We start from the raw sequence: 12,655 nt of genomic DNA, 5'->3' as shown, positions 1-12,655 counted from the left end.
AGGGCGCTGTCGGCCGAAAAGATGATTTCACCACAAAAAGTTCTGGCAAGGTTCCCTGATTGGGAAACATAGATCCGTTTTGGTTCACGAGGAAATGCAAGTTCGTGAGGTTCGGGCATCCAGTCCAAAAGGCATGTCATGTCAGTTTAAAGCCAGCATGCACCTCAGATAAGTCCTTTTCCCCGAAAGGGACGCTTCTCTTTTAAATTCGTTTCTCCGCTCTTTGTTTACCTTTCCTTAAATCCCTTTCGGTTTAACCCTAAATTCCAAATGTGTTAGAAAGAAAAGGTGGCAGAACCGGTTTCACAGAGCTCTGTTTAGCAAAAAGTGAAGAAAATACCAAGCCTCAGTGGTGCGTCAGTCCAATCCCGACTGATCATGATGTTGATTACCTCCAAAGTAAAGGCATTAAAAAAAATCCCAATGAGATCTGCCCCAGTAAAAATCCCCAAGCAGAATGAGATGGAAGAACCAAAGCCTTACACAGGCGAATCATCATGAAATCCTGAAATCCGAGTCTTATCAATTTGAAAGGGGGTCGCCCTTGAATTCAATCAATGGCGAAGTTTCTCAACAGAAATGAGGCCGAGACCAAGCAATTGGAATGATCAACGCCACCGAACCAACCACCGTTTTCAAACTGACAATTGTTCTTTGTTTGGAGAATTGAAACAGGTGCAATCCAAAGCAACCGTGCAAGAAGCAGGTGCAACCAAAAGGGAAAAGAAATGCACAAGTGCAAGAAACAGCTTTGCGGCAAGGAATCAACCCAAAAGGGAAGTTTTTCCAATATCTTTCCTGCATTTTTACTGAACAAAAATAATTATAAAAAAAAAAACACCAAAAAACAAAAAAGAAATAAGAAGAAAATTCCAAAAGAGGGGTTAGTTTAGAATCCCCAGTATCAACCTATTTTTCGCCAACATTAGGGCTCCAATCCCTAAGTTGAGATTTTAGACATAGGGCCTCCATTCCCTAGTCGCCTTTATCAATATTAGGGCTTCAATCCCTAAGTTGAGATTTTAGACATAGGGCCTCCATTCCCTAGTCGCTTTTTGCCAACATTAGGGTTCCAATCCCTGAGTTGAGATTTTAGACATAGGGTCCCTGAGTTTAGCGATCTTCTTTAGCCGACATTAGGGCTCCAATCCCTGAGTTGAGCGATTTTCTTTAGCCGACATTAGGGCTCCAATCCCTGAGTTGAGCGATTTTCTTTTAGCCGACATTAGGGCTCCAATCCCTGAGTTGAGCGATTTTCTTTAGCCGACATTAGGGCTCCAATCCCTGAGTTGAGCGATTTTCTTTTAGCCGGACATTAGGGCTCCAATCCCTGAGTTGAGCGATTTTCTTTTAGCCGGCATTAGGGCTCCAATCCCTGAGTTGAGCGATTTTCTTTTAGCCGACATTAGGGCTCCAATCCCTGAGTTGAGCGATTTTCTTTTAGCCGACATTAGGGCTCCAATCCCTGAGTTGAGCGATTTTCCTTTAGCCGACATTAGGGCTCCAATCCCTGAGTTGAGCGATTTTCTTTTAGCCGACATTAGGGCTCCAATCCCTGAGTTGAGCGATTTTCCTTTAGCCGACATTAGGGCTTCAATCCCTGAGTTGAGCAATTTTCTTTTAGCCGACATTAGGGTTCCAATCCCTGAGTTGAGCGATTTTCCTTTAGCCGACATTAGGACTCCAATCCCTGAGTTGAGCAAGTTTCCTTTAGCCGACATTAAGGCTCCAATCCCTGAGTTGAGCAATTTAGTTGGGCAATGAATCGACTGATATAGTTTAACTTGCCCAATAGACTCATCACGTCTTTCTTCGTTCTTGGAGGAGGTAGATCTCGGATAGACTTTATCTTTGTTGGATCTAACTCGATACCTCTCTTGCTTACTATGAAACCCAGAAGCTTGCCCGATGGGACTCCGAAGGCGCACTTAGCCGGATTCAGCTTCAGGTCGTACTTTCTCAACCTCTCAAAAAATTTCCTCAAGTCTCGAACATGATCGTCCTGAGTCCTGGACTTGACTATTACGTCGTCTACATACACCTCTATCTCTTGATGCATCATATCATGAAAAATGGCAGTCATGGCTCTCATGTAAGTTGCCCCGGCATTCTTTAAATCGAACGGCATAACCCGATAACAGTAAGTACCCCAAGGTGTAGTGAAAGCGGTTTTCTCGGCATATTCTTCATCCATCAACACCTGATGATATCCAGCGTAACAATCTACGAAAGACTGTGTCTCATGTTTGGCACAGTTATCAACAAGGATGTGGATGTTGGGCACCGGGAAATTGTCTTTGGGACTTGCCCTATTCAAATCTCGATAATCCATACACACCCGAGTCTTCCCATCTTTCTTCGGTACCGGAACTACATTAGCCAACCACGTAGTATACTGGACTACCCGAATTACTCATGTTTTCAACTGCTTTGTGATTTCTTATTTGATCTTATCACTGATATCAGTCTTGAACTTCCTCTGCTTCTGTTGAACTGGAGGACAATCAGGGTAAATTGGCAATTTATGCACCACTAGATCAACACCTAATCTTGGCATGTCATCGTATGACCAAGCAAACACATCTTTAAATTCAAAGAGGAGTTGAATTATTGCATCTCGCGTTTTCTCATCTGTGTGAATGCTTATTTTGGTTTCTCGGATTTCTTCAGGAGTTCCCAAATTAACCGGTTCGGTGTCATTCAAATTCGGCTTAGGTTTATTCTCAAAGTGTTCCAATTCTCGATTCATTTCCCTAAAAGCCTCTTCTTCGTCATATTCCGGTTCTTGGTTCATTATTTCACAATTAAACAACTCGTTTGGATCTGGGCGTGAAGTCCGCAAGCATGTCATATTATTTAAAGCCGCATTATTATAACTGGAAGGAAAAGACAAAAGAAAAATAGCAAAAATCAGAAAGAATAAAGGAAAAATGATGAAATACTGATTTTATTCCTTGGAATTGGGAAGATAACAGGGTTTATAATTCAGGAAGTTAAAACAGGAAACTAAAGAAAAACATCTGAGTTACACCCTGGGATAACTCGTGATGCAGGAAAGGTGGCAGGACAGGTCTACCCGGACTCCTGCCTAACTGGGAACGGTGTGGCCTCCCAATTTTGAAGCTTAGCATTTGGCCCCATGTATAGCACCTCAGCGGTGCTTGTGCCTTCTCCCAGCTGAACCATGTGAGTTTCGTAAAGCATTTCTCTCATTGCGCACACAGTTTATCAGGTTTTTGAAGTTGTGCTGGCGGAACAGTATAAAGAAGGGAGCCCTTGTCCCCAACCTTTCTGGTCCAACGCTTCAATCATGGTTGCTAAAGAAATGATCCGACAGGGATTCAAACCGGGAAAAGGGCTTGGAAAATCGCTGCAAGGAATAACTGAACCTATCACCTTGCCTTCCACTAAGAAACTCTTTGGGATAGGCTTCCAACCTACTCCAAAAGATGAAGATTGGGCAAAGAAGAGAAAAAATGAGGGATGGAAGTTGCCTCGACCATTGCCACATTTGTACGAAACTTTCGTCAGACCAAAGTACATTGAAGAAGAAGATCACGAGGCCTTTACGGCCGAAGAGATTGAAGAAATATGTGGGGCAATGAGAGAAATGCTTTATGAAACTCACATGGTTCAGCTGGGAGAAGGCACAAACACCGCTGAGGTGCTATACATGGGGCCAAATGCTAAGCTTCAAAATTGGGAGGCCACACCGTTCCCAGTTAGGCAGGAGTCCGGGTAGACCTGTCCTGCCACCTTTCCTGCATCACGAGTTATCCCAGGGTGTAACTCGGATGTTTTTCTTTAGTTTCCTGTTTTAACTTCCTGAATTATAAACCCTGTTATATTCCCAATTCCAAGGAATAAAATCAGTATTTCATCATTTTTCCTTTATTCTTTCTGATTTTTGCTATTTTTCTTTTGTCTTTTCCTTCCAGTTATAATAATGCGGCTTTAAATAATATGACATGCTTGCGGACTTCACGCCCAGATCCAAACGAGTTGTTTAATTGTGAAATAATGAACCAAGAACCGGAATATGACGAAGAAGAGGCTTTTAGGGAAATGAATCGAGAACTGGAACACTTTGAGAATAAACCTAAGCCGAATTTGAACGACACCGAACCGGTTAACTTGGGAACTCTTGAAGAAATCCGAGAAACCAAAATAAGCATTCACACAGATGAGAAAACGCGAGATGCAATAATTCAACTCCTCTTTGAATTTAAAGATGTGTTTGCTTGGTCATACGATGACATGCCAAGATTAGGTGTTGATCTAGTGGTGCATAAATTGCCAATTTACCCTGATTGTCCTCCAGTTCAACAGAAGCAGAGGAAGTTCAAGACTGATATCAGTGATAAGATCAAATAAGAAATCACAAAGCAGTTGAAAACAGGAGTAATTCGGGTAGTCCAGTATACTACGTGGTTGGCTAATGTAGTTCCGGTACCGAAGAAAGATGGGAAGACTCGGGTGTGTATGGATTATCGAGATTTGAATAGGGCAAGTCCCAAAGACAATTTCCCGTTGCCCAACATCCACATCCTTGTTGATAACTGTGCCAAACATGAGACACAGTCTTTCGTAGATTGTTACGCTGGATATCATCAGGTGTTGATGGATGAAGAATATGCCGAGAAAACCGCTTTCACTACACCTTGGGGTACTTACTGTTATCGGGTTATGCCGTTCGGTTTAAAGAATGTCGGGGCAACTTACATGAGAACCATGACTGCCATTTTTCATGATATGATGCATCAAGAGATAGAGGTGTATGTAGACGACGTAATAGTCAAGTCCAGGACTCAGGACGATCATGTTCGAGACTTGAGGAAATTTTTTGAGAGGTTGAGAAAGTACGACCTGAAGCTGAATCCGGCTAAGTGCGCCTTCGGAGTCCCATCGGGCAAGCTTCTGGGTTTCATAGTAAGCAGGAGAGGTATCGAGTTAGATCCAACAAAGATAAAGTCTATCCGAGATCTACCTCCTCCAAGAACGAAGAAAGACGTGATGAGTCTATTGGGCAGGTTAAACTATATCAGTCGATTCATTGCCCAACTGACTAGCACATGTGAGCCCATATTCAAGCTATTGAGGAAGGATGCAACAATCAAATGGACGACTGAGTGTCAAGAGGCTTTTGACAAGATCAAAGAATATCTTTCAAATCCTCCAGTTTTGGTCCCGCCAGAGCCAGAGAGACCCCTGTTCTTATATCTGACGGTCTTGGAGAATTCTTTCGGTTGTGTCCTTGGACAACATGACATAATTGGAAAGAGAGAGCAGGCGATCTATTACTCCGGTCAATGGAACCTTTAAATTAAATCTAGGGAGAAATCTTAAGGGTTGTCGCTTTTAAGGAAAATTCGATGGACAAGCATGTTTTGAACGAAAAGGGGCTTGGGTAGCTATCTGTAGGAGATGTATCATTCACCACTCTCTTCTTCTTTCTTTTTGCCTTCACCATTTTCTTATTTCTTTATTATCTTCAAGTTCAAAATGTTTGTAATGATTTCCTTTGTTCCTTGAAAATAAAAAGATCATTTATTGATGATGTACTTACTTTTTCATGTTGGTCTGTAATTTGGATTCTTAAATACTTTTTCTCACTTAGTATCACTGGAAATTGGATTATTTGTTCAATTTTGTTTTTTAATAATTCTAATTGCTCGGCCACCAATTAGATTGATTGGTAATTTAAAGGTTCTTGATTCACGCCTTGAATTGAATAGTTTATTTTGAATACTATTTGCTTGAGATGATTGATTTGATTTGTTTGCAGAATGGATACTTGCAAACCACAAGCATTCAAATCAGAGTTGGTTAATAGAGCATCTTACTTATAAGTTACGATCCATGGGAATAAAGGGTATTGGTTTATTAAATTAGGTTCATTTGGCATAGGATAAGCATTTGAATAATTGTTAATTCTACAACCCCGCATGCCATAAACATATAGGAAGGCAATATATTCCAAAATGATATATCAAGAAACATGTGACCCTAGCTTCATTTAAGTGTGCATCCAGACTTTTTAAGTTTATCGCTTCATTATTTTCATAGAATTAGGTTGCCCCAACATTTGTACTTACTAGATATTTGGTATCAAATCTTTGTGAGAACGATCTTGGATTCATCTATATACTACTAGTGAAGCAAGCGCATGTTTCATAAATCCAAACAAGTGACAACATAGAGGCGACAAAGTGAAGTTATAAATTCACCACATAATTGCAACTAGAACCCAAAAGTAAAAGCACGCATCTTAAAAATCCAAACCCTTTGATCCCAAGCCTTATTGGTATACCAACTAGTAACTAACTAACATTTGTTGGGCTTCTCTCGTTGGGAGTCTGCATCCAACTTTTTAATTACTCCCACTTTCCCAATTTATGTAATGCACTTTCCTTTTCAGTCTATTCCAAAAAAGAATGATACCATTTTAAAAAAAAATTAACTTTAAACTTTTACCCTATAATGAGATATTTTATAGGTGCACAAATATCTATGGCTTGTTTTAGACCGCAAGTTTCAAAAGTTTTTTCTTTCTTAAACTTTGAGCCCAGAAAAAGTGCATCACATAAAATAGGAGGGAGGGAAAAATAAATTCATCCAACCAAAGGCTGGTAGATAGTCAGGTGAATCTTTCGGAAACGGACAGTGTAAATGTGAGAACTACTGTTAATCATGGTGAACCTTAATTGACCGATCTAATAAACGGAGTGATTCTCAGGCAGATTTCACTTTCTTTTCACATCTTGTTGCAGGCGTGCCACCCGCTCCCATTGAGAACCAAGTTTTCAAAGGAGATACTAGAATTTGGTATTGGTATCTAGTTAGTGATCAAGGCTGAGAGTTTCTTTGATCTCACTTTTTTTATCACGTAAAGTAATATATTTTTCCCTTCTCAAAAAAAATTACTGTAATATTTTTTTGATAATAATGGGAAAGCTCTCATGTAAAAGAGATATACGAAAAAGAAGAAAATCTGCAAAAGGTTCCTTTTTTTCTTGAATCTATCCAAAAAAAGTATCTGAAAATCATATACAGTTGATTATTTCTTAGATTTTGGTAAATTGTACAGTAAAATTTTAACACAATCACTACCACATCGCCAAAATGATCAAATGAGCATATATCTATCGCCATGAACAAGAAATCAATATGTCAGAATAACTTTCTTCAACTATGCGGCATTTTAGCCAATCATCTTAAGATTAAGATGGTCCATTATTAGCAGGTTTAACTTGAGAAATACCTTAATAACCGACATTAATCCAGTTTTAAACTGAAGAACGCCTCGACCATCGCTGTTGGGATCCAAACTTTGTGCCATTGAATATGCCTGCTCACATACTTCAGCAAAACAACCAATCTCAGACATAGATCACATCCAGAACCAAAAGAACTTTAAAAATCGCCATTAGAAGCTCACATGAATTATCACAAAAACTTATGCTCACCTAACCAAATAACAAATCTTGTGCATAAGTGTGTAACAGCAACAAGGAATGCATAAACCACAGCAATCATCCTGTTATATCTTATATTAAAGAATCAAACTACAAATTCAACATAGAATTTCTATTTTAACTTGATGACTGTAAAAATCACTCCCCGTGTTGATCTCAGCATGAGATCTTTAATTTGTAGAGATGTTTTAAGTTAAGTTTTGAGAAAGCAGAACAAGAAGGAACATAGGTCCTTGTGCAAAAAGAAGGAAAAAAGTAGGAGGTTTTGTCTCACTAACTGTGATAACTTAGAAATTTTTTACTACTACGATATACTAATTGCAGTAATAGGGAAAATATTTAGACTACAGTCAAAATATAGAAATGTTCTTAAGTTTATTCAAGAACAAATTTAAGATCTTGAAATTGGGAGAATTCTCTACGTTATAATTAGTATCTGTTGAAAGCACATCAAACCTGTTAGAGCATCTCACAAAAAGGACACACAAACAACTAAAGACAGTGAAGGTAAAGACTGGATCTCGGGATTTTCTCGCATTGTCCCTCAAGTTAAACACATCACACTTGATCCTGTAAACATTTTCACGTCATACCATTCATATATCAATCAGTTGACTACGCCTGAATCCAACCGGGGGTCCTGGGTTACCTATATGATTCATTTGTATCTAAATTTTTCAATTAAGATCAATCTCAATCTAAAACTAATTGCAATTTGGACATGCATAATATTTGCAAATATTGAAAAATTATTTGCAAATCAATGGTTGGACATCATTTTTGCTAGGTATTTCAACTAGTACTTGAAATAATATATTTTTGAAGAAATAGGTTTAAGGCTACATTTCTATGAAATTTTAACCGGTGAACATTTTCTATTTTGAAAAAAAAAATCCTAACTTTATAATTCACAATACAACCGAACTTTACTAAAACTTTATTACCTAACCAACCTCCACTATCGATTATTTATTTGTCTAAACTCCTCAAATCTTCAGTAGAATGTTTGATACATACAAACATGTCCATGGTTAAGGGCTACGTTGCTCGGAATCTCCAAAAATTATCATCCGCTGAGTGTCGGATCCTCCAAAAGTAGTGTATTTTTGAGGATCAGACACGGATGCAGCAGAATTTTGGATAGTTCGCACAACATAGGTTAAGGGTTAGCTCGCTGGGTGCATAGCCCGTTGGCGCTGATCATGATTCCTAGTTTGGGTTGCGACAGGCCTATATCTCATCATTATATTCACTAGGCAGAGCATACAGCTCAAGCAACAATTTCAACTGCTCCGACCAGCTAAACTTTTGAACGCCATAAACCAAGAAATGCTAGCAAATGATAAGTTATTATACCTCAATCTTTTAACCAAAGCGCTAACTTCCCACCCTTGACATTTAAACAATCAGAGCAAGAGTTGTCAAAGGCTCATTTGAGGTGCGCTTAAACCTTGAAGCTCAAAATAGCTCGGGGTATTGGCTCCCCCTCACTTAGGTTGTGCTTTAGTGTAGGCAAGGCATTAAGGTGCGCCTCATTGCCTATAAGTTCTATCTTGAATAAAGCGGTACAAAACAATAAATATGATCGGCAAAAAGATATATTACTTGTTGAGGAAATCTTTATGAATGAAATTGTCCTTTTTTTCTTGAATTACATATATATCTTTATAACTAAAGCTCACATTTTAATTGTGCTTTGTGCTTAAAGCCCCAATAGACTTGGACCGCTTTTTAATGCTTTTTGCCTTTGACAACAATGATCAGAGCATAAAAAATAATAGCCTATTAGGTGGTTTGGTTTTGATACAAGTTATGTAGTATAGTACCGAAGGGATTGTAATGTGGAGATTAATAATAGAGAGAGTATTTCTTGTTAAACGATTAGTTTGATATGTCATCAATTAGTACACAATGTATAATATAAAGTATTTGTTTATTTTTTTAAGGAAAATAATTTTTTCTTACTATTATGAGGGTTAGTTTGGTCATTTTAGCACTTTTAACCCATGTATTACTAATATCCGCATTTTTTTCCACATTCTACTCCACATAAAATAAAAAATAGATTCTCGCATAACTTATGCATAAATTCTTTAAGAGGAAAGCAAGAAAAAAACAACCAAACATTGTATTAGTTAATTTTGAATTTTATGTGGAGATTAGTTCTCCTTTAATCCATCCAAACATTGTATAAACTAATGTTAGTTTCTATAAGGAAATTATATTTTCTATAATATGTTTGTGTGATAAGGGATGATAATCCGGGGTAAAATAAGGGATTATTTTATCTTGCGTTTGTTAGATTATTCCGAGATTAGTTATACCATAATTATGGTATTATTTTTATACCATTCTTCAATGCGAGATAATAATCTCATGATCACTAATCTCGGATAAAACTCCAAAATTACCGAGATGCCTTTCTCCAAGGCTCTTCACCTAAAGTCCTAAAAAGTCCGAGGTAAAAATGAAAATAAAAACTTATCCCAACTTATCTAGTGTAAAACCAACTACACGTTTTATATTATACCCTGTATATCCTATTTTTAGTCCAATAAACCAAAGAACTACCAACAAAAGTATATCCACCGAGTAACTCCATCATTATTTAATCCTCGTATTATAATCCTGTCATGATAGTTCCGGTATAACTTGTTCACCAACCAAACAATCCCTAAGAGTTACTCCATCCGTCTCACTTTATGAGGCGGTGTTTGACTCGACACGGAGTTTAAGAAAAAAGGGAAGAAAGAAAAACCAACTTTTGAAACTTGTGATCTAAAACAAATTAGATATTTGTGCGGCCGTAAATCAATTCGTTAGAGGTAAAGTACCAATTCTAAAGATAAATTATTTCTAAATAAGGAAAGTTGACATTCTTTTTGGGGATTGAGTAAAAAGGAAAGAGTGCTATATAAATTGAGAAGGAGGAAGTAATAAAGAACAACATAAACTATCAATGATGCAGAACTACATCTATATGCATCAAACTAAAGAGATGACATTTCACCTAGTTCAAAAAAAACAATACAAACAACCAAAAAAGTAAAGAACTCGTTGTGTCTAGGCGTTGTGTCTAGGCAGGGAAACGCACAATCAAAGTCTTTTTCTCTTGTTAATTGGAAAACTGTCATTATGGGGGGAAAATGCGGAGGTCTTGGCATAAAGAACCTCAAAGGTCATAATTAAAATCTTTTGATGAAATGGCATTGGGGGGTCAATAAGGAGGTAAATGCTCTTTGGAGGAGACTTTTATTTGATAAGTTCACTATGGATGGTCCCTGCACATCAAGGTCTCAAATGCTTCTCATGGTTTTGGAGTTTGGAAACACAAACTATCGTTCTGGAGCATGTTTGAATCAAATGTTGGTTTCTCAGTTGGTGGTGGTAGAAAGATTAGATTCTGGGAAGATGCATGGATTGGACATTCACCTCTGAAAGATATTTTTCAAGACATTCACAGCATTTTCTCACTTCATAATGCCCCTATAGCTGATTTTTCTGATGCTCAAGGATGGAATTTGTTTCTAAGAAGGAATTTAAATGATTGGGAAATTGCAAGATTTTTTTCTCTATTACAGTCCCTAATCATCGCTGTTAAATCTTGCTGTCATTGACCTCTTCCAACACTAATATTTGGCCTTGGAGGAAAATTTGGCACAACAAAGCACCATAAAAGGTTTCTTGTTTTCTTGGCTTGTGGCAAAGGAAACATGCCTCACTCAATCAAATCTTCAGAGAAGAGGAATGCCATTATGCAGCAGGTCCCTCCGTGAAGAGATCCCTGAAGATACTCGTCATCTTTACTACACTGGAAAATAACTTATTAGATTTGGAGCTTGTTTTTTGCTATTTTGGGCATATCCTGGACAATGCCTCGCTGCATTCTGGATTTCTTACATAGCTGGAGATGAGATGGTTTCAATAGGAAGACACACAAGCTTTGGAACACTATCCCCATGGTCATTTGGTGGACAATTCAGACTGAAATAAAAAATAGAATTTTTGAAGGCAAACTTAGCAACTTACATAGCCTTAAAACACAAATCTATTTCTTTGCAAGCTTTTTGGAGCAACACGGCCTTTGTAGATGATGTAGATTCCATGTTGGATATGATCAAGTATGATACTCTTTGTAATTTTAACGCACAGTCTTAGTGTGTCATACTTATCCAAAACAAAGAACCTTTTTATCTTTTAGGACTACTATGTAATTCACAGCGGACATGAAACAAAGCACTCTAATTTTAGAGTCAGAGAAAAATAGGAACTTTCACAATACAAATACGGTTTTTTTTTTTTTTTGATGAAGTAACTTTCACAATACAAATAAGTAACTACAACAAGTAAAAGGAAGAGAAAAAAAAATAATGGAAAGCTTAAGATAAGCAGACATGCTAAGAAATAATAGACACACAAATTAAATCCGCTCAAATGCACGTATAACTTACAAATTCTGGCCACATTGGGGTCTTCATCCTGTATCTCATCAGCAGCTTGAAGAATCGCATTAATGTTGGTAGTCCGCTGAAGAGAATCGGGAACGGAACCTGCGATGCCACTAGGTTTCCTCGCGTGTCCAGGACCGGTCTGCCGGAGCTGCTCCCTCCGCAGCGTAGCTCGCACCAGCCTCTCCCAATTATCGTAAACCCTCGCCATTCTCAAAAAAAATAAAGGAACCAAAACCCTAGGGCACTACGTGAAGGAACCAATCAACTTATCTTTGTAGAACCCTACTGTTAGTTCAAATTCAATTCAAACGTCAGATCTATGAATTGAAGTGAATCGGTGAATATGTCAGGTTTTGGTTTTTCATTTTCTTCTCTCAGTTTTTTCTAACGCGTCGTCGGAATTTTCTTTAAAGCTCAGTCTTTACCATGTAGATAGTAATCACCTGTGGTTAAGACTATGTCGTTGCTGTGTTTCTCCCGTTTTGATTCGTCTAAAAGGGACCTTGTCAAGAATCTTGGACTTTGACCGAGATTTAAGGGCTTGCTGTTAGGTTGATTTTTCCGCTTATAATACGGTGGTCTAGACACTACGGTTGCTTAATCGCGTTGCATCATTTACTATACAATATAGTGCAATATTATTTTTTGGTATATTTAGCTAAAATATATAATTATTTTTATCCGATCAGTCAAATATATAACTTATCCAATTTGAACCAATCTACGATC

General features: G+C 37.9%; 1 protein-coding gene across 2 annotated transcripts in view; it reads right to left on the bottom strand.

The window, feature by feature from the left end:
* Positions 1–12,377, bottom strand: part of LOC107780981 (callose synthase 10) — a 61,523-nt gene extending 49,146 nt beyond the window's left edge. For both annotated transcript variants that reach the window (XM_075255821.1, XM_075255822.1), the window contains exons 1-2: positions 11,927–12,377; positions 7,262–7,359 (exon numbers count right to left, since the gene is read on the bottom strand). In XM_075255821.1, the coding sequence (XP_075111922.1) occupies positions 7,262–7,359; positions 11,927–12,134 (306 nt within the window). In that variant the 5' untranslated portion in view covers positions 12,135–12,377. The remainder of the gene's footprint in view (positions 1–7,261; positions 7,360–11,926) is intronic.
* Between the last annotated feature and the right edge of the window lie 278 nt (positions 12,378–12,655).

The sequence above is a fragment of the Nicotiana tabacum genome, chromosome 6, assembly GCF_000715075.1.
Source record: "Nicotiana tabacum cultivar K326 chromosome 6, ASM71507v2, whole genome shotgun sequence".
In the NCBI taxonomy this organism is placed as follows: Eukaryota; Viridiplantae; Streptophyta; class Magnoliopsida; order Solanales; family Solanaceae; genus Nicotiana; species Nicotiana tabacum.
The sequence above is the reverse complement of the archived record's forward strand: the minus strand, read 5'-3'. Positions and strand labels throughout refer to the sequence as shown.